Source organism: Silurus aristotelis (genome assembly GCF_946808225.1).
Source record: "Silurus aristotelis genome assembly, chromosome: 10".
In the NCBI taxonomy this organism is placed as follows: domain Eukaryota; kingdom Metazoa; phylum Chordata; class Actinopteri; order Siluriformes; family Siluridae; genus Silurus; species Silurus aristotelis.
The window spans coordinates 21,096,416-21,118,599 of record NC_139583.1 but is presented as its reverse complement, the minus strand read 5'-3'; the positions used below and the strand labels follow the sequence as shown (position 1 = coordinate 21,118,599).

At 37.2% G+C, this 22,184-nt stretch overlaps 2 protein-coding genes and 1 long non-coding RNA gene across 5 annotated transcripts in view; all 3 read right to left on the bottom strand.

Annotated features, from left to right (window-relative positions):
• Positions 1 to 1,083, bottom strand: part of LOC310732402 (cilia- and flagella-associated protein 337-like) — a 55,060-nt gene extending 53,977 nt beyond the window's left edge. For both annotated transcript variants that reach the window (XM_083552894.1, XM_083552895.1), the window contains exon 1: positions 718 to 1,083. The gene's annotated coding sequence lies outside the window, so the exon portion shown is untranslated. The remainder of the gene's footprint in view (positions 1 to 717) is intronic.
• Positions 1,084 to 8,377: 7,294 nt separating this feature from the next.
• pdcd10a (programmed cell death 10a) lies at positions 8,378 to 22,129 on the bottom strand. Of its 2 annotated transcripts, none has more exons than XM_083553182.1 (8): positions 21,854 to 22,129; positions 17,242 to 17,412; positions 15,637 to 15,690; positions 15,369 to 15,486; positions 13,202 to 13,328; positions 11,507 to 11,585; positions 11,138 to 11,220; positions 8,378 to 9,132 (listed from the first exon to the last, which is right to left on the bottom strand). In XM_083553182.1, exons 2-8 carry the CDS (start codon positions 17,329 to 17,331, stop codon positions 9,051 to 9,053), a joined length of 633 nt encoding a protein of 210 aa, XP_083409308.1. In that variant the 5' UTR covers positions 17,332 to 17,412; positions 21,854 to 22,129; the 3' UTR covers positions 8,378 to 9,050. The 2 variants fall into 2 exon arrangements, with proteins under 2 accessions (XP_083409308.1, XP_083409309.1); XM_083553183.1 differs by lacking the exon at positions 21,854 to 22,129 and adding an exon at positions 20,929 to 21,176.
• LOC310732578 lies at positions 11,948 to 13,194 on the bottom strand. The gene is made up of 2 exons (XR_014535511.1): positions 12,182 to 13,194; positions 11,948 to 12,143 (listed from the first exon to the last, which is right to left on the bottom strand). It is a non-coding gene; the product is annotated as an uncharacterized lncRNA (long non-coding RNA).
• Positions 22,130 to 22,184: the final 55 nt, after the last annotated feature.

The window sequence follows — 22,184 nt, the reverse complement described above, 5'->3', positions numbered from 1 at the left end:
ACATTTCTCTGAAAGTCCCCTTCGTGATAAACCTCTCATATCCGAGCTGCTAGAACTTAAAATAGAACTAGGATATTTCAAGATTTCTTTTCCTGTATGCTTTGCTGCTTAAATTACACATAATAAAATGAATTATTGTTTACAGAGTGTTACAGTGTGATATTGTGGCAAAGACAAGCATAATGTAAGGTTTAATAAAAAGCTGTAGTTTTTATGGAAATCACTTATTGGTTTACTTTCCCTTTTCTTTCTAAGAAACTGTAAAGTGCATGTTAAAGTACTTTTCAACCATCAAATTGTTCTGTTATTGTGTTTATAAAACTGAATGTTTCAAAACTGAAGCTACACCTACGATATAAGATGCTCCGTGTGGAAAGCCAAATTTAGAGTTATAAAAAAAATATAGAAAAAGAACACACCAGATTTATATGTGCGTAATAAGTTCATAAAGGTTTAGAGCAACAGAAATATGGGGGGAAAGACTGTTGTATAAGATTACACTAAGAATATCACAACAATCAGGGTCAAGTGGCACACGGGTTATTTTTTACAAAAAGCACCAATGAATAGTGCCATGTTACGCATTTTGACGCATAAAATTCTATGCAACAAAGAATCAGCTACGGATATAGATTGTCTCATTGTGACACACTTCATTTGAATAAAAACATCAATAGAAATCAATGAATTCTAAATTTACATTAAAAAAATCCCTACCTATCACTCTTTGTGTGAAGTGGGTCCAGCACATGAAAGCTTCTCACAAGGCTCTTTAGCAAAAAGGCTCAAAAAAGTTTGGATATAAGGATATAAACTCCTTTAAAATTCTCTACAACACTAAGTGGAGTTCTAAGAAACAAACAGAGGAAAAAGTCCTGCAAGAACCGAGAGAAGTCGTCTTGAGTTGTAGCACTGCTGGTGGTTAATCGAAACAGATGCCACACACATACACACATCTACACAACACTTTTCTTTTATGATCTTTCTCTTTTAAAGCCCATCCAGGTCTCCAGGCAACAAGGGACCGAGACGAGGACGTGTTTATGCGTCCAAGCCATTCCTCTTTTCACAGATTGGACACTAGAGAAAAGCTTATCTGAGCCTGGGGCACATTTTTCCCCAACACACACACACACACACACACACACACTGGAGAGAGGCAACGGGGAAAGAGTTTTATTACAGTTTCCACATCTCTCGCTTTCCCGGCTCTCGAGGGCTTTAAACAATTGTTGTCCAGGGCTTCAGTGAGAACAAAAGCTTTATTTTCTCTCTCGCCACTAACACACACACACACACACACCATAACAAACCATCACCCCGGAAACCCAATAGCGCTGCATTTACACACAAAGCTCAGCACTATATTTTATATAAAATACTCTTAATTGTCACTTACACACACCTTTCCAGTCATACTTTCAGTTGTCTTTACTTGATCAGCTATTTAACAATGATATTAAGGGTCCTTAAGAGTAGACTTATTATACACAAAACAGGTCTTTCAAGCTAAGAGAGATCATGTCTGACAAATCGCATTATGAGGCCGAGAGCTATGTATCTTTTTCACTTCCCTGAAGCATCATATGCGTAACTTTTCCAGACAGTTACATGACTGCTGCTTTTTTTTAATCTTTTATTTACACAACTTTACATACAGTGGCAACAGCTGGTACACCCGAGACCCTCGATCTTGAGCTGAGATTACTGGCTGTGTCGAGTTTCCCACGTTCATCCCGTGTTCATGTGAGTTTTCACTGGGTTCTTCAATTTCCTCCAAACTCCCAAAAACATGCCAGCAGGTGGATTGCCTCTAGGTGTGAATGTATGTGTGCTTTGCATTTCCCTTTTATAGTGGCACCCTATCTGTAGTGTCACAAGCATCGCATCCTGAGTGTATTCCAGTGTGCTCCCCCACCCAGTTTTCCCTGAATAGACTCCAACACAAACCTGGTATTTTGTTGTTTATTGTTTATTTGGTATTTATGGCATTTAGACATAGTAAGAAACACTTATCCAGAGTAACTTATTTATACAACTGAGCAGTCAGGGGAATTGTGTGGGATTTAAACTCATGATCGAAGATTTCTGATCAGAAGTCCACCCGATCTTATTTAATCAGGATAAAGCAGTTACTGATGAAGAATGAATGAATTATGTAACAGGCACTTTTTTTAACTCACTCCTGAGGGTGAAGCTGATGCAATACTGTTAAAGAAAATTTTAAATAGAAAAATAAATCGGAAAGTTGACTCAGGGCAGCGGCAATCAAGCGAAGTCTGAGTGCTAGCAGGCTGATGGTAGACAAAAAATAAGCTCTAGTTAATAGTACGAGGTTCTGATCAGTACCATCCTACACACACACTGAGCATTTTATTACACTAATACTGGGTAGGATCTCACTTTGCTCTCAAAACAGCTCTAGTACTTTATAGCATGGATTCTACAGAATATTGCAAAAATGGAGTTGGGATTCTGGTCATGTTGATGTCACAGCATCATGGAGATAGTGTACATTTTTCAAGAGCAATTTTATGCTCCCATTCTACTACATCCCAAATGTGCTCTATTGGATTCAGATCAGGGACTAGGAAGGCCACTGAATAACCCTGAACCCAGTGTTATGTGCACGAGACCAGTTTGAGATGACTTTTGTTTTGTGTCATCATGCTGGATGTAGCCATTAGAGGAAGGATAAATTGTGGCCATAAAGAGTAACAATACTCAAATAGTCTGTGGTATTTGAGTGATGATTGATTAGCCCAAAGTGTGTCAATTCCTCACAACATTACAGCGCCTCCACGAGGACTGGACTGTTTAAACAAGGCAGGTTAAGTCCATTGATTCATGTTGCCAGGACCAAATTCTTATTCAAATCAATCTTTTTGTCTGAGCAGAAATCAAGATTCAGTAGACCAACATTTGTCCTGTCTTTAAGTGTGTAGTTTTGGTAAGGCTATGTCCACCAAGCAACCTGAGGACACCCTTAATCAGAACAACTTCCCTTAGCAATTTAGCAATTAAGGATTAAGGGCCTTGCTCAAGGGCCCAATGGTCGCATCTTGTGGTGCTGGGTTTAAACCAATAATCTTCCAATCAGAAGTCTAACATCTATCCACTGAGCTACCATGTACATCTTAAATTGTACAAAGAGGTTACCTTGAGTTATAGAAGAGTTCTCTGTCTCTACTCTCTAATCATGAAAGCATTGGTATTTTTTTTTAAGTAAACTCTAGAGACTGTATGTGAAAATCTCAGCAGATCAGCAGTTATGAAAAAATACATCAACTAGCCCATCTGCCATTAACAATCCTGCCATGGTGAGATCACTTTATTTCCCCATTCTGATGGTTTATAACAGAATTGGCTTGTATCTGGATGATTTTATGTATTAAACTGCAAATGGCTAATAAGAATTAAGGTGTAGAAACATCCTAGCAACGATCAAGAGATTTGGAAGGCACCTGAGCCTATTTTCAAGGGTTGTTACAAAGGGTCTAAATACTTATATACAGTATTGTTTGATATTTCAAGTTTTTCTTCGAGAAGCAAAAGTACTTAATGCTGACATACATGATATTTCGGGTTTCTCTTTTTCTGTTTTTAGAATTTAGTTTTTACTTTGTCATCATGGGGTGTAGATTTATAGGAAAAAAAATCTCTATTTGAATCATTGTAGTATCAAGCTGCAACATAAAATTGAAGGGGGTCTGAATACTTTCCCAAAGCTCTGTGGGTGGGTGGGTGGGTGGATGGATGGATGGATGGATGGATGGATGGATGGATGGATGGATGGATGGATGGATGGATGGATAGATAGATAGATAGATAGATAGATAGATAGATAGATAGATAGATAGATAGATAGATAGATAGATAGATAGATAGATAGATAGATAGATAGATAGATAGATAGATAGATAGATAGATATGCCTGCTGGTATTAAGTTTCGTTCATCATAAATATTCACAAAAAACAATTATCGTTGTTGGATGTGCATTTCCAAGCTTTTAATTGTTGTTTTCTTTTAACAACACTGGATATTGACTCATTCATCAATTTGCCCAATGATGTAGTCACTGAGTTTGGGCTCAGTCTTCTGGCCCCAATCATATCTTCTTAACAAAACTATATTCCAAGGAGAGCAATAGAGCCAAAATAATTCATTTTCCCACGGCGCAAACCCTCCGGGATCATTTGTGACTCTGATTTCTACACATTATTTAATGGTCCGAGATAAAAAAATAATTAACTGATCAGCACTTTCATACGTGAAGATAATGTTTCAAATCAGGTCACAGACATTTAATTCAATATCCATTTTAAAACAGGAGCTTTTCAGTAATTAAAAATATAAATGAGATAAGGGACACCATGACGCGTTTCTATCAAATTCTTTGGGTAAAAGAAGATGTCCACTATACTTTATTCAGGCTAGAATCATTCCGGGCAATGAGATACGCCTCTTTAAATCCTCCACTCTGAATATTCATTGCTATGTTGTATAAGCTGCATTCCTGTAGCAGGCATTTTTATTTTCACAGAAATAACCTAGATATGGTCTAGATTACAAATTGTCCTATTGTTTTAGGAAATTATCTGCTACCGGAGCTGAAGCCTTATAGTCAGTGAAGCTTATTGTACTATTATATCTGATTATTAACTATGACAACTACATGTATGCTTTTGTTTAGGAAAACTGCTATGTAGAAAGTAACAATGTCTAATAAAAAAAAAAAACTAAACTACATTTACTAGACAGTGTCCTTAACTTTCATACAACAATAAGGACACATAATCCATATCCTTCTCTTCCTGTCACCCCTCTTCTCTCTCTCTCTCTCTCAAGTTAAACATGCTCCTGAGGTTCCAGTGACCACTGTTCCCTCAGTAGATCTTCCCACTTTGTCCAGGCCTGCCTCTGGATAGTGTTCTCTTCGATTGGAGGCCACTCTGTACAGCTGGGGACGGTTTCTCATCAACGCCTTGGGTGGTTCTATGAAATTCCGAAGTAAGAACAGGAGCTTTGAGGATGTATTTGGACTGTAGTTAATGTCAACAGTCTGCTACACTGACTCAGGATTACAGTTTGGATGAGGATGGGTTCCCTCCTGAGTCTGGTTACTCGACATCTTTCTTCCTTATGGCATCTCGGGGAGTTTTTCCTTGCCATAGTCGCCACCAGCTTCCTCACCAGGGTCAAACTTACACTAATAAAGAATTAATAAGATGCTCTTTATCACCACATTATCTGTGTAAAGCTGCTTTGAGACAATGTTCATTGCTAAAAGTGCTACACAAATAAAAATGAATTAAATAGAATATTTTACAGAGCCCTATAATCTAGAGCAGAGATTCCCAAATATTTTCCTACAAAGAGCCAAAAATCAAACTTGATGAAAAAACTGTTGCATTATTCCACACATTATATTACAATTAAATCACCATTGTTCCTCATTTATGATTTTATATTTAGAAATATTTAAATGGAAACTATTACTCTGTAATCTGCTTAACAAATGCAATTATATTTTCAACATTGTAGTTCAGTGAAACTTACAGTATAATAAAAACAATTAATTTATTATAGATTTCAATGCCAAAAACTGCTATTCAGAAACCTCTAATGAGAAACATGAAGTTGGTTCTTATTTTCTCCAATTAGCAATTTTTTTCTCTTCACATATAAGGTATGACAGGCCTAATCAAAGGCCACCACAGGCCAACTTTGGCCTGAGAGTCCTTGTTTGTGCATCTCTGATCTAGAAACACTTAATAAAATACTTTTCTAACTTCAGATAAAAAGAAAATTAATAAAGAAGCATACTATCCGAACAAATGGCTTCCAATGGCTTAAAAACATCAACTAGCAGTTAGGGTAATATTTGTTCCTATTAACAATAAAAATTCAATTGTTGGAAATGCTTGTAAAAGCACATTTTGTTGTTACAGCCTTATTCTAAAAAGGATTAAATTCAATATTTTTTTTCCTCAAAACCCTACAAACAATATTGACAACGTGAAGAGAAGTTTGTTCGAAATCGTTGCGAATTTATTAAAAATAAAAAACGCATGTACATAAGTATTCATGTGATGGTGTACGTTATATATAAATGTTCTAGAGACTCCACGACCATAAAGCTGTTACCCACAATGAATGAAAGAATATTTTTTCCCATATATAAATTGTAGCAATGCTAGAAGTCCGGAAACACCACCAAATCCAAATAATATATTAAAAAAAGTAGAAGACAAGAAAATTGTAGACAGTATGCAGTCTATTTATTTTTATATTCCTGCTACCAAATATTTATTAAATATATAATCTCCCCTCTGCCCGTTGTCTTTCTCCAGGGTTTCGAGGATAAGACAAGACAGGACAGGAAAAGTCCAGTAGAGAGTGAACATTAGCTCTTCTTTCCACTGATGACCGGAAATGTTTGCCGTTAAAACACCCGAATAAAGACTTGGACTGAAAGATGAGGAGGAATAAAATGTATAAATAAAAAAAAGAATTTAAAAAAATGGCATGAAAAAAAAAATCTTGGCTCTTTACCCAGCTATTAAAGAAAATTAGAACTTAGACTCTGACTATCCCAAAGTAATTGACCCATTAGATTAATAAATTACAGTCCCTAACATTTTTCCATGTTCACATGAAGCTTATATTGTATTTTTAAAAAATGAAGGTGAAATCAATCTCCTATGCAACTGTCTTGAAGGTCTGGAGGATCAGGTTGGTTTGGTGGATGAGCCGGTTGGCACTGACGAACACGTTTATTGCCCTGTGAGACAAAGAGACAGCGAGAGAAGAAGAGATAAAAACAAAGATTGTAACTCCAATTTCAGATTCTAACCCTAAGATGTATTTATTTCATGCTATACAAATGTTTTTGCCTCTTACAAATGGTCTACTGCAGATATAAGGTACATTATAGAGGTTTATACAGGGTCAGATTGAATTAAATCAGATAAAAAGAAAATTAATAAAGAAGCATACTATCCGAACAAATGGCTTCCAATGGCTTAAAAACATCAACTAGCAGTTAGGGTAATATTTGTTCCTATTAACAATAAAAATTCAATTGTTGGAAATGCTTGTAAAAGCACATTTTGTTGTTACAGCCTTATTCTAAAAAGGATTAAATTCAATATTTTTTTTCCTCAAAACCCTACAAACAATATTGACAACGTGAAGAGAAGTTTGTTCGAAATCGTTGCGAATTTATTAAAAATAAAAAACGCATGTACATAAGTATTCATGTGATGGTGTACGTTATATATAAATGTTCTAGAGACTCCACGACCATAAAGCTGTTACCCACAATGAATGAAAGAATATTTTTTCCCATATATAAATTGTAGCAATGCTAGAAGTCCGGAAACACCACCAAATCCAAATAATATATTAAAAAAAGTAGAAGACAAGAAAATTGTAGACAGTATGCAGTCTATTTATTTTTATATTCCTGCTACCAAATATTTATTAAATATATAATCTCCCCTCTGCCCGTTGTCTTTCTCCAGGGTTTCGAGGATAAGACAAGACAGGACAGGAAAAGTCCAGTAGAGAGTGAACATTAGCTCTTCTTTCCACTGATGACCGGAAATGTTTGCCGTTAAAACACCCGAATAAAGACTTGGACTGAAAGATGAGGAGGAATAAAATGTATAAATAAAAAAAAGAATTTAAAAAAATGGCATGAAAAAAAAAATCTTGGCTCTTTACCCAGCTATTAAAGAAAATTAGAACTTAGACTCTGACTATCCCAAAGTAATTGACCCATTAGATTAATAAATTACAGTCCCTAACATTTTTCCATGTTCACATGAAGCTTATATTGTATTTTTAAAAAATGAAGGTGAAATCAATCTCCTATGCAACTGTCTTGAAGGTCTGGAGGATCAGGTTGGTTTGGTGGATGAGCCGGTTGGCACTGACGAACACGTTTATTGCCCTGTGAGACAAAGAGACAGCGAGAGAAGAAGAGATAAAAACAAAGATTGTAACTCCAATTTCAGATTCTAACCCTAAGATGTATTTATTTCATGCTATACAAATGTTTTTGCCTCTTACAAATGGTCTACTGCAGATATAAGGTACATTATAGAGGTTTATACAGGGTCAGATTGAATTAAATCAGATAAAAAGAAAATTAATAAAGAAGCATACTATCCGAACAAATGGCTTCCAATGGCTTAAAAACATCAACTAGCAGTTAGGGTAATATTTGTTCCTATTAACAATAAAAATTCAATTGTTGGAAATGCTTGTAAAAGCACATTTTGTTGTTACAGCCTTATTCTAAAAAGGATTAAATTCAATATTTTTTTTCCTCAAAACCCTACAAACAATATTGACAACGTGAAGAGAAGTTTGTTCGAAATCGTTGCGAATTTATTAAAAATAAAAAACGCATGTACATAAGTATTCATGTGATGGTGTACGTTATATATAAATGTTCTAGAGACTCCACGACCATAAAGCTGTTACCCACAATGAATGAAAGAATATTTTTTCCCATATATAAATTGTAGCAATGCTAGAAGTCCGGAAACACCACCAAATCCAAATAATATATTAAAAAAAGTAGAAGACAAGAAAATTGTAGACAGTATGCAGTCTATTTATTTTTATATTCCTGCTACCAAATATTTATTAAATATATAATCTCCCCTCTGCCCGTTGTCTTTCTCCAGGGTTTCGAGGATAAGACAAGACAGGACAGGAAAAGTCCAGTAGAGAGTGAACATTAGCTCTTCTTTCCACTGATGACCGGAAATGTTTGCCGTTAAAACACCCGAATAAAGACTTGGACTGAAAGATGAGGAGGAATAAAATGTATAAATAAAAAAAAGAATTTAAAAAAATGGCATGAAAAAAAAAATCTTGGCTCTTTACCCAGCTATTAAAGAAAATTAGAACTTAGACTCTGACTATCCCAAAGTAATTGACCCATTAGATTAATAAATTACAGTCCCTAACATTTTTCCATGTTCACATGAAGCTTATATTGTATTTTTAAAAAATGAAGGTGAAATCAATCTCCTATGCAACTGTCTTGAAGGTCTGGAGGATCAGGTTGGTTTGGTGGATGAGCCGGTTGGCACTGACGAACACGTTTATTGCCCTGTGAGACAAAGAGACAGCGAGAGAAGAAGGGATAAAAACAAAGATTGTAACTCCAATTTCAGATTCTAACCCTAAGATGTATTTATTTCATGCTATACAAATGTTTTTGCCTCTTACAAATGGTCTACTGCAGATATAAGGTACATTATAGAGGTTTATACAGGGTCAGATTGAATTAAATCTGACCCTGTATTCAGGGTCTGGCATTTGATATGAACATTAACATTTTGTCTGTATCTGCATATCTCCATCCTGTCCTGAGTTTATGAATCGCACTACAGTCACATGATTGGCTGGATAATTGCATGGCTGTGCAGGATTACCAGTGTCCCTAATCAACTCAGTGAGCCTGGATGTAGACATTAAGGACTTATGATGGTATCTGAACACATCCCTTTTAGTCATAATGATAATGATCAGTCTTTGCTCAACGTAAAATACAGTTGTCTATAGATGTACCATACAGTTATTCTTGATCCATGTAGATAGATTCCAATGCCTTAGCAAAACATTCGATGTTTAAGTATCTCTCTAAAATGTATTTGCGTTCCTCAAGGGACAAATCGAGAACTAACCAGTTTGATCTGCAAACCCTATTTTATTTTGTTAACATTTATTTTATTTTTTTTTACAAAAAAATATCTACTATTCTAAACTACTTGTAAATGACCCCTGCAAGGCAAAGTTGCATACAGCGTCAACCACGATATCCCAGAGCAAAGAGTTCAAAGCCGACAACGAGGAAAACATGGAGTGCGCCAAATCTTCTAGTTATCCAGATCCACCATTGCAGCATGTCAGCTGCTATATACGCACTAACTTTCGCCCATTTTATAGGATAAATAAGACCTAATATCCTCATTCATTGGGATGATAATAAACTGAATAGTCTGATGAGTTTCAAATTTATGTAAATCATATAATGGCTTACAATACTGTAATTTATGTACGCGGCAGCGTGCGAGCACGTTGACGAGCCCGGTTTGCGAGTGGAGGGCGGAGCCAGACGAAGCACACCTGCAGTGTCCGGCGGTGTCGAAACACCAAAAGGACAGAAAAAATACGCACTCTGACACGGAGTCAAGTGATCTTTGTTGCCCGCTGGCAAGAGTAAGGCATCGCTGGAGATGCGTACCTTCTGGCAGCAATGTATCCTATCGCAATACGCTGATGAACAGCTCAAACAGCAACACCAACCATGTCATAGTCATGTATGGCATGTCATTAAGATCAGAGCTTCCCCTTGATTTGGAATTGCAAGAAATGACCTGGGGTACAGGTATTCCTAATATACACTGAGCTGATATTACTAATTTTAGTCCACAGAGTGCTCAAACGGTAACAGTTACATGAAAATAATTTCATAATAAGCATTACATAGTTTCAAGCAGCCCAAGACAAAAAATCTAAAGTGTGCTGCCTGACATTTCAAGGCTCTCTTATATTCCCATTATTTAAATTTTAGGCCTCTCTCATTTAGCAACCTATTATTTTCCCTGTCTACGATAATGTCTTGGTATTGTTCCCTGCCGCTTGTTTGCTTTTTATGTGCTCACATAACAACACTGGCGGGCTTTGATGGAATAAATAAGATTGTGCTTTTATTGCGATGTTGTCGATGATGAGAGCAGTACTGGCTGCGCGATTTCCACTATTTCAGGATTTTTCTGTCTGACGTTAATTTATATTCATTCTGTAATGTCACACAAGATGCAATCTAGTGCTTAGCCTGCAATGGGCTATTAGGTCATGCAGACAACATAAGGTCGTTCATCAGCCGAAGCGAGTCGGTGCTCGAATGTCCTCAAATGTTTTATTCAACGAAATTATTTACAAAAAAATATCACCATGTTGTATCCTGTTTTATACAGCTACTGAATATTCCCACCCAGTCCCTCAAGAAAGCAATTACTATTAGGATATTGTTATTACAAAGCACCGGCTCTTCACTCTGTGCTGTTTATGCTTTGCCTGGAATTTATATTTAAACAAGACCTGCTTACTTTCCATCTTTGAAGTACGTTTTCAGAGTGTCGCTGAAGCTTTTGGAGTATTTTACAAACTCTTTCTTCTGGTGCTCCAGTACCTGCAAAGAACACAGCAACTCTCCTCAATGAACTTTCCAAAACCATGCCAACCAAACTGCACGAGAAATTGTGGATTTTTTTTTTACGTTTAAAAATAATACAACTATTAACACGTGCATTGCAGCACATGCAGAATACCTATGACTTTTAATTCAATACAAATAATAAAAAAAACGAGGCGCTGCGTTTTGAATGGTTCCCAACAGGTTTGTGGTGTATAAAGAACCATTTATTCCACCCATAGTGCATAAGCTCATTCAGTAAACAGCACAAAGGTCGACTCACTCTTCGGTTCTGGTACTGGTATTTCTTAAAGACGTTGTTGACTGTATCCAGGAGCTCCTTAATGGCACTTGCTATGTCTCTGTGTGTAGCAAAACAGTGAGATTAGTCATACAGAATTGGTATTTAGCTTGTAAAGTAGTATGAAATTTATGACACACAGTTTAATTTATCATTTACATATGTCCCATTAAAAATAAATACATAAAAATTGTTTAATCGATTCCTATTGTTGATATGTTCGATTATGATACCACCTTTAACTGCCTGTATTACTGTCTTTACTGTCTATTTGTGCTACTTCAGAAGAAGAAGCCATCCCAGAAGGAACTAACAAACATAGTCTGAATAAGCAAAAAAAAAAAACCTTTAGAAATAAACATTGCTATATTGTGACGTTTTGGAAATCTGGACATACCAGACACACTTTCCAATAAATTTGCGTTTATTTTTTCCCCATTAAAATATAGGTGGTGGAGCTTAAAATATATTATTGTCTAATGATTTTGTGCATAGAATTTCTGATTTCTAGCATGTTATTCCTGAATTTTGGGACAGCTGGAGCTCAGCAGGCTAAAAAGCCTCAAGAAGTCACAAGATAACTGCCAGACTGGTTTGAGTTGACAGGAAGGCTTAGAAACTGAAAAAACTAAATGTTGTGCACAAAAAAAAAAAAACATATGTCCAAGACTACATTTGGGTTGCAAAGTAGTCAACCAAGAAAAGGAATCTTGGTCGGTAAATAACTCAGAAAAAGCTGTATACATGCATTTTAGATCCTTATTTGTGGTAAATGACTTTTGTGGTAAAGCACTTTTAAAAATCTTGTGAATGGCCCTAGTCAACGTCTGAGTCCTATGCTCTATACCTAGCAGCTAAAACGGGCACAAGTTCACCTACACTGGACTGGATTGATAAAAAAAATATACAAATTTTCTCTCCAGTTTCTGTGATCCTGTGCCCACTGAAGCTTCAGATTCCTGTTTGGCCCCAGGAGATCTGAAATACTTAAATCAGCCCATCTGGCAACACCAACCATGTCATGGTCAAAGTCAATGAGATCACATTTTTCCTCATATTCCAATATGAAATTAAACTGAAGATGCATTGTTTTATGATTCTGCATGACGGTTACAGATGTTACTAATAAACAATGTTCAAATGTTTTAAAGTTTCTAATCATCAGTGAGAATTCATTGAATTTTACAATGGAAACAAAAAGCATAACATTTATCAGATATATTTGTATTTTTAAGTATATTGTTGGATAGAATGTTCTTTTTGTAGAAGGTTTGTATCAATAATGGCACTTTGCGTTTTCATAATGTGTTCAAAGGGCAATTATTTTTTTTTTTGCCAATTAATAAAGCGCTAGTGCTTGTACGGCATCGTGACGCAGTAAAAATTTAAAGTTAATACTGTGCCAGAATGATTTTTTATTTTTTTTAACCATACCACCCACTAGCGCTATGACGCAACCTAAAAATACTGTAAATGTAATAAACTGACAGCCAGACGATCCGTTTCCAAACACAACCGGAGCCTGAAAACTCAATCACACTCCTATGAGGAACAAAAGTTCTGACAGAGTTATTGACTATTTCAACAAATCACAAATGGTGTGACTCAATATGGGGAAAATAAGTCTGTAAAGACAGCGCTCTCATATTGTGTGTGTGCAGGTGTGTGTCTGTGTACTTGATGGTCTGCAGGAAGCGAACTCTGTCGTTAATCTCGTCCGGGATTTTGCTGAGGATCCGTTTCAGTGCTCGGGCTCGCTCGTTCAGCTCCTGAAACTCTCGCTCTGGCCTGTCAATCATGTACTCTGTGGACACAAATCACACCCATACATCACTTTAATAACAGCTGACATAACATCATAAGTTTGCACTAAACTCAAAAACTAGTTCTGACAGCCCTTTTTAGAGCCGGTGAAAAATGCGATTGTGCTGTACTGGCAAAGCACAAATCAGACTCTACTTTTCACCTCGTTTCTTCACAGACTGGTGGGTGTCAGACATCAATCATGAGTTCTGATTAAAAACAGTAGGTATGTAATGCACGGACGCATACAGGAACTGGAAATGAACCAGTGCTGTTTTTCCCCATGTGCGAAAAAAAAAAAAAAAAAAAAAACAACCTTCGTAAGGCAAGTTCATTTTATGTTTTTGTTGTGTGTTAAATGAAATACTTGCAGCCTCGAATAAAGATGCAAAAACTGTCAAATTTGGTTTGTTGCTTCACAAGTTTTTTGCCCTAATTTTCTTCTTTATTTACGTTTATCAAGTCTGTTCCGATAACAAATCAAAAGCACGAACGCATATAATTGGATAATTTGGGTTTCTCCTTAGTGTTGAAAACAGAATTCTTACATAAATGCTGATTAATTCATTAAGGTGTTATTTTCTTGTTTGAAATGACATTTTTCGTAGGTGAAAAAAAAAAAAAAAAAGTGTCGAATTATTTCACCGTCATTGTCGCTGTCCCAAATACAATGACGTTTACAGTTTTTGTAACAAGTACATAAAAAATGTTAAGAGTCGGTGACAAAGGTGATTATCGCAAATGAATGAGATTTTGTCGGGGTAGGAAATGATTTCAAACTTGCTGAAAAACACAAACAGGGTGATTAAAATGCTCCTTTACTCGCATGCTCCTTGCTGTTATGGTAATGCTGACCCTATGCCCCCTGCACCCTCCACCCCACATCATGCACATTTCTGACTCTGATGCAGCATACATATAAATGAAGCTTGAATGCAGGGGAGGGTTAGGACATGAATAAACAGTTCGTCAGAAATAAATCTATTCGGGTTGCCGAAATTCGATGCATAAAAAAAATAAAATAAAGTGCTTAATAAAAACTGTGAATTGGGTGTGTTCGATCGGATGCACGGATATTTTTTTATGTTCTTCTGTACATACAGTAAAACTAATAAGAAAGGTATTATAGGGAAGACTATAAGTCTGGACCCTTGGATGACAAGGTGAGACAACACAAGCCAAAGAAAATGAGTTTCCAATATTGTCGGATTACGAGCACTGTGCAGAATGTATACAGAGTGGAGAGCAAACGTGTGCGCACGTGTGTGTGTGTGTGTGTGTGTGTGTGTGTGTGTGTGTGTGTGTGTGTGTGTGTGTGTGTGTGTGTGTGTGTGTGTCTTTTTCTTCAAATGCACTTTGGAGAGTAAGTCTCTCTCTCAAGAGCGACAGTTATTGTTATGGCTGCTTTATTATTTTCCATGCCCCATATAAGCGTGTTTATTCGTGGTCCCGATCTGCGTCCTCCCTGTAGCTTTGTGAACAGGATGATTGGTTTAAAAAAAATAATAATAAAAATAAAAAACAGCTAGCGTAAAAGATCTCGTCCGGGGAAAATGCCCTTCAAGACAGATTGTCAAAGCTGAATTTGGCATTAAGAACACAGTACCACGAAGTATTAAAGTATACACATGACAGCGATAAACTTTATCGACAAAGGCCTGCCTATTTCAATAAACAATCAATGCTGGGACACGCACACAAAGTGTAAATAGGGATTACAAAATCAGATGAAAAGGTATGAAAACGGGCCTGGATTAAGGATGGAGGGAAATTTCACATTCAAACACAAGTGTGCCTGTGAATTCATTACTGGCATGATTCTGAAGATGTGACAAAAATGTGTCGTGGAAAGCAGGAAATTAAATTACGGCGAAGGGGGAAAAAAATATTACCATAAAACATGCTTTTTATATAAAAAGCCATTTGTAGGTCAACAGCTCCACCTAGAGGACGCTCACCAAATTTGAAGCATGCAGAAACGCTCGCACGCTCGCACGCACAAAAAAAAAAAAAAAAAAAAAAAAAAAAAACAACCACACACCTTTGACGTCGTCTGCAGCCATGCGTAATAAAGACTCTGAGAAGTTGATCTCTACATTTTTCTTCTCTAAGATCTTCATGATGATCTCTTGGGTGAGACCCGGGTTTTCCTTCTCTGCCTGTGTGCAGTTTAATATTTTATTTGGATCAGCAAAGACGACAGAAAAGAAACACCACCACATATCTGCCTCATTATAGCAAAGAATGACAGCACTTTCTTTTTAGACCATGTAAAACCACAGTAGAGCACACAGGTGTGCTTTTATTACCTTTATGAAAGCAGCCCTTAGGGTTTGTGCTGCAGACAGATTCACTCTCTCCAACTGCAATAGCAAAGAAAAATACTCAGTAAACATGTTCCTGGTTTTATAATGATGAGTAAAAAGATACACCCACATGCTGCCTAATAATCCAGTAATAATCAGATTTAAATTAAACGAAAAACAACTGCAAACACTTTAAAATAAAAAAAAAAAAAGATTAGCAGAAAAATCTGAAATCACGTTCCTGCCAAAGTCTCGGCAAAAGTTCGAATTTATCTAATGTGTTAATATTGACAATATCATTTCTCTTCCTTTCTGTCTTCATCAAGGTGATTTAAACACAATCAGTTATGCGCTCAAACAATTAGTGTCAAATGGCCTTGACTTACTAGTGCCGCGGGAAGATTAATAGAAAATGGAGGGTGGAAAAAAAGAGCAAAGGAGACTGCAGGGACGAACTGCATGTGGCTTTTCCTGAAGCCCTGCTGTAGGACATTTTGTAATTTGTATTTGTTAGGGTTGATAACAATGGCTTCATTTTTTGTATTAAAACACTTATATTTTTGCAGTTTTAAAATGCTGTAAAATACTTTGTAAGAGGTCTACATGAGGACGTTATAAAAATGCGGCCTCTGATTGGTGACTACTCAGTAGTTTGCACAGAAAACAGAACAGAACTTCCAAATATGAGTCCAGTGATTATTAATTGAATATTTGATTGCCGAATTTTGCACCCTATTTAAAGTAGCTGTTTAACAGGATCATGATTTTGCATCCCATTGCATTAATGACTGTCTGACACATAATATATTATATTTATAATCAACAATCAAATAATTGATTAGTTAGAAACTAGTTGCTACAGTATGAATGCAGGTGCCATCAGTTGCAGCGCCTCGTTACCAAACACAGAGTAACTAAATAAGGATACAATTAGATATATATTAAATATTTGATCTGTTAACTGGTTGCATGTGTCAGATTTAATGAATGACTCGACCAAACAAAAGCTGCAGCTATCAAACAGTGTTTACTGAATCAACTGAGTGTGCTTGTGGATATTTGTGTTCATCGGACACAAGGGTATAGCGAAAGGCAGGTACTGATGTGGGTGAGGAGCTCTGGGGTGCAGTCAGTGTTTCAATTCAACTAAAAGGTTTTCAGTAGGGCTGAGATCAGAGCTCTATAGCAGGCCACTCAAGATCTCCCTCACCAAAGCATGTAAACCAGATCTTCATGGAGCTCACTTTGTGCACAGGGGCATCGCCATTTGGCTTTCCAAGTAAATGCAAAATGTAATGTAATAGACGTCCTATACAATTGTGTGCCTCAAGTTTTTTGGTAACAGTTTGGAGAAGAACCACAAATGGCAGAAAAGGTCAGGTGTCCCAATAGTTTTGTTCTTATTGTCCATAACCCATTAAACACAACGTTAAAAAGACACTAGTGGGCACATTAGTAGATACACCTACCATAAATCTACACACGTTGGCCATTTTTAGGTTCACTGACATAGAACTACAAGATAGGCTTGTTTAAAAAAAATAAGTGACCTCCGAGTGCGTGAAAGCGAGCGAGCGAGGACGTATGTATCTGTATCTCCCTTTGTACCTCGTTAAACACTGGATACATCACGGCGTAGAGCGACATGGAATCCATTGGGGCCGTATCTGCTTCGTTCCTAATCTCTTCCATTCTCATCGTTGTCGTGGCAATGTGACGACGGGCGGGGGTTCATTCACTCCTGAGCATGCTCAGTCAAGCCGAAGCCACGTCTGCGAACTGAAAAACGAGACACACACACACTAGTCATTATTAGTGATTTCTACCCATCCATTAAAAAAGAGGAAAAAGGGGTATTTATTATGGTGTAATCATGTATCATTTTCAACTGCAATTAGAATTTTCTTCTGCCGGTGGCTGAGCACATGTTTACGTGTCTGACATGAAAGATGTTATACAGAGGGGAGACACAATAAAATAAATTAAAAAAAAACCTTGACTAAATGTCAGCTCACTGAAATGGACTGGAGGGGAAAAAAAAAAAACTAGGTGACATCCCTGATCATCAACACTGTACCCCGCAACATTGTATATCTGCTTCAAATGGACATTCGGTGCAACCCAGATGAGGATGGGTTCCCTCTTGAGTCTGGTTCCTCTCAAGGTTTCTTCCTTATGCCATCTCGGGGAGTTTATCCTTGCCACAGTTGCTCATCAGGGACAAACGAACTTACAAGGACATATTTACTTTTAATCGCCACATTATCTGTGTAAAGCTGCTTTGAGACAATGTTTATTGTTAAAAGCGCTATACAAATAAAATGAATTGATTTAAATCGAATCTTTCCAATCTTCAACTGTCTGGTTTCAGTGACTCAATGTGTTGAGTGTTTTGGCTTCGTGCACTGTTCTATGCAAATTCTGAAGCCCCTCGAGACACGTGATTGGATAATAAAGTTGATTCTTGATGATAACTATTATATTTACTGTAACAAATAACAAGGATGCAGACAGGAATGCTTTAGGCTCCAGTGCTCGGTGTAATATAAAAATTTGTTGAGACGAGAGAGAAAAAATTAATAAATAAATAAAAAAATAAAAAATAAAAAAAAAAGCACAATCTGCCCAATGTAGTTTCAGTACTTTTAATGGAGTTGCACCCGAATCGTCTTTCCGGTTCACTGCGCTCCAAGTGCGAGGCAAAGACTAAACAAACTTGCCAACATCTGCTGCTTAACATGTTCGTGAGGGAACTTTTAACTATGTTCCGCACGCAAAAACAACGATCGCTTTTAGCACACGTGTGACCAACAGTCCCGGACCGAAATGGCCTGGTAGGAATACGTGTACCGTTACGCCCCTACTGCCTTCACATGGATGTAGAACGTCATAAATGACCGAATAGTCTTTTTAGTTGTCAAATATTAGATTCTTATATGACAAGAGACACCAGGTCCCCTGGTGGTCTAGTGGTTAAGATGCAGCGCTCCCACCGCTGCGACCCGGGTTCGATTCCCGGTCAGGGAACCATCCCCAGCCACTCTCAGTGCCGGTCCCAAGCCCGGATAAATTGGGGAGGGTTGCGTTAGGAAGGGCATCCAGCGTAAAACATGTGCCAAATCAAACGTGCGGAGGATCCGCTGTGGCGACCCCTAACGGGAGAAGCCGAAAAGAAAGTTATATGACAAGAGACACCGGCGTGATAAAATCGTAACCGTGACAGAAAAAGCTTGCCGCGTTGACCACGACTTAGTATCACCATCGTGCTTTATTTTTTTTCCAATCAGACATTCAAAGATCCAGCATCAATTTTTAATACAAACCCCACCCAGCTGCCTGCCATCCAAACTGATCACGCTAATGGGCGAGGACCGTAAAGCTGGGCCCGGAGTCCAAAATATTCAAAACGGAGACATTATTATACGCTGTTAAATTATATCCGCTAGTCTGTGAGGAGCCATTTCATTAAGCGGCGAGCTGTTTCACGCAGTCAAAAAGCCTTTATTACATTGTTTAAATTAAGTGGCCTGTTGCAAACCGCTAAATCTCATTTTATGTCCTCTCAGGATTTCACAACTCAACGTTAATTATAAATGAAGAGTGAAGACTCGGGCTGGCTCAAAGCCCTGGTACCATAAACACACAAAAGGCTTTGGAAGGAAACATTTTGGGGAAGACGTCAGTGTTTTGTTTTGTTTTTTTATATTTGCATACTTCATTAGACTACAAAATCGACAAAAAGAAAAAAGTTTCCCAGGAGCAAGTGGAGACACCTGTTAGAGACTGATTTATTATTGATGCTAATGTCAATTATCATCTAGGTGTTTTTAGTTCTCGATCAGGCTTGAGCCTTGTACATGTAACGGTAGTTGACATGTTTTCTGTGAGGCAGGGAAGTAGGGGTGTGTGCGATATACATAATCTACGATAATATCGCCGTTGAACTTTAAACGATGAGCGATTCGACATGATCGAGTATGTTGCAAAAACACAGAAGAAAACACGCCCACGCACGTACGTGACTCGATGAGGTCTAGTAGATAAGACTTGTGCGTGTTTAGAGTGCGTGCTTTCAGTGCATGATTTAATCTATTATGATGCATTAAGAATGATCACAAAATTTAAAGAAAATGTTGGGGCAGAAAAACTTGTATTGATGTACAATAGTGGCTATTTTTTCCCCTCGAAAAATTCAGCTATTAAAATATATTATAAAATTGATATTATATTTATAGACTTTATGTTCTTGGTAACAGCCAAAATGTCTTATTATTCTAATTGACATTAAATATAAGAATTTGACTCAAAAGAAAATGCAGACTTTTAAAGGAAATATATTAAAATATATTTTTTTACAAAAATTTTACTTATTGGAACAGATTCATCTCCTTCACTGCTGCGAACTGACCACCACACAGAACCTCACACTAATTTAGGAGGCAGCTGCTTGTTGGCTACTTTTCCTTCCTTCTTTGGTCAAGATTTGGATCGGGGGATTGTTGAGACCGAGGTCAGCTGATGCAGCACTCCGATACTTAAACAAACAGCTCTTACATAACCTAGAGGTAATTGTCTTGCTGGAAAACAAATGATTGCCCCGACTAAGTGCAAACCAGATGGAATGGTAGCCATGCTGGTTATGTGTGCCCTCAATTTTGACACCGACAGTGTCACCAGCAAAGCATCCCCACACCATCACACCACCCCTGATTTCTGTTTAGAGCCAGAAAGCTGGACTCATCAGACCAAAGACAGTTTTCTACTGATCTAATGTCCATCCCTTGTGTTTCTTGCTCGATCAAGTTTGTTGTTCTTCCGAAGTAATGGGTTTTTAAAAGGCCTGACTCATGCAGTCTGCGCTGAACAGTGTAGGTCCAAAAAGATCAGCCATTTTTTTTTTACTCCACAAAAAAGTCATGTAAATCTAAGAAACTCTGCAGCAGAGGTAGCTCTTGGTCTTCCTTCTCTCGCACGGTCCTCACAAGAACCCGTTTCATTATAGCGTTTGATAGTTTTGGAGACGCATTTGAAGTTCTTGAGATTTTTATATATATATATATATATATATATATATATATATATATATATATATATATATATATATATATATACACATACACACACACACACACACCACATACATACATATACATACACACACACACATATGTATGTATGTGTGTGTGTGTGTGTGTGTGTGTGTGTGTGTGTGTGTGTGTGTGTATATATATATACACACACACACACACACACACACACACACACACACACACACACACAGCACCTAATACTTACCTCAGTATCTTCTCTTTATTACTACATGACTGTAATTGAACTTTCTTTACGTTTCTAATATTTTTTTAAAAGTCGAGTTTCTTTTAAACGGCGTAATTTTCGGTATTTATGGAATTACGCGGAAGTCTTGCGTTGCTGAAACTAAATTAGCTACAGAAAGCTGTGTAAACGCTAGGAAGTAAAAGACTAACTACGCCAGCGGTGGTGTGCTGAATCCTGCAGCTCCCCTGCGCTGCCTGCATCCCACGAACCCTTTGGTAGCCGAGTACGTGCCTGATCAAAATAATATAAGAACCACACCACACAAAATAAGCTACAGTACTTTTATGTGAAAGAAAGATCAGCATTTTTAGCAAAAAAATAATAACAGGAGGGTAAAACCTGACCGTAATGTGGTTAAAATGAATAGTTTGTACTGATATGGAAGTGTATTAGTAACTAATCCCTATTAATTCCCCCTTAGTGACTAACCATTACATTACATACATGAAATTAAGAAACGTAAAAAAAAAAAAAAAAAATAGTAGTTACATCATTATTTAGGACAATCTTTACAAAATAAGTATACGTACTTTGTAATAAAAAAACATTAAAAATATTTACTCAAAATAGAGCCCTCAAAGGGTCCTTAGAGTCAACAAATGAGATTAAACCCGGAAATACAGGCACACAGGATGTACAAGTGGAGGAAGTGTAGAATATGTCACCACACCTGCTAGCTAGGTTTCGAGCTAATCTAATAGTTTCAGGCTAATTGGGGTCCGAATAAAAAAAAATATATATATCCACTCACTATATATGTGCCCTCTATAGAGGTTTAAAAATCCATAACCCAGCTAGTGCACTTAATATCAATTTGTAACTCAGCCACCTACTTCACCACTCATAAAAACGAGTTGTTTGGTGAGCGGCGTTAATTCCTTACCTGTCGTCTTTAAAAACAATGGTTGATTCGCGGAACTTGTTTTCCCTCCGATGCTTGGCCGCTCAATAATCTTCCGAAGTGTTCAATTTAAAAAATGTTGAAAGTGGTTTTTCTTATTTTTAAGCCCCAAATCCACAAAATATAGGTGAGATGTTCTCCGCTGGTTCGCAAAGGTGTTGACACACAAATGTGTAGTCTTCCCAAACGGTGAAAATAATTAAGAAGGTGCGGCGAGTGTCTACGAAAGAACTACAGTTCCCGTTAAGCTTATTTGATTGGCTGTTGCTAGTGTTGAACTTCCGGTTGTTTTCCAGGTTTCTAATAAAAAAAA

What these genes read in the sequence shown, in the direction of transcription:
- pdcd10a (XM_083553182.1), bottom strand. Translation starts at nt 17,331, where the DNA reads ATGAGAATGGAAGAGATTAGGAACGAAGCAGATACGGCCCCAATGGAT. An exon ending in TGTATCCAGTGTTTAACGAG is followed by an intron (nt 15,691 to 17,241) that starts GTACAAAGGGAG and finishes TTGCTATTGCAG; the next exon opens with TTGGAGAGAGTGAATCTGTC. An exon ending in ACGTACTTCAAAGATGGAAA is followed by an intron (nt 9,133 to 11,137) that starts GTAAGCAGGTCT and finishes TTTGTCTCACAG; the next exon opens with GGCAATAAACGTGTTCGTCA.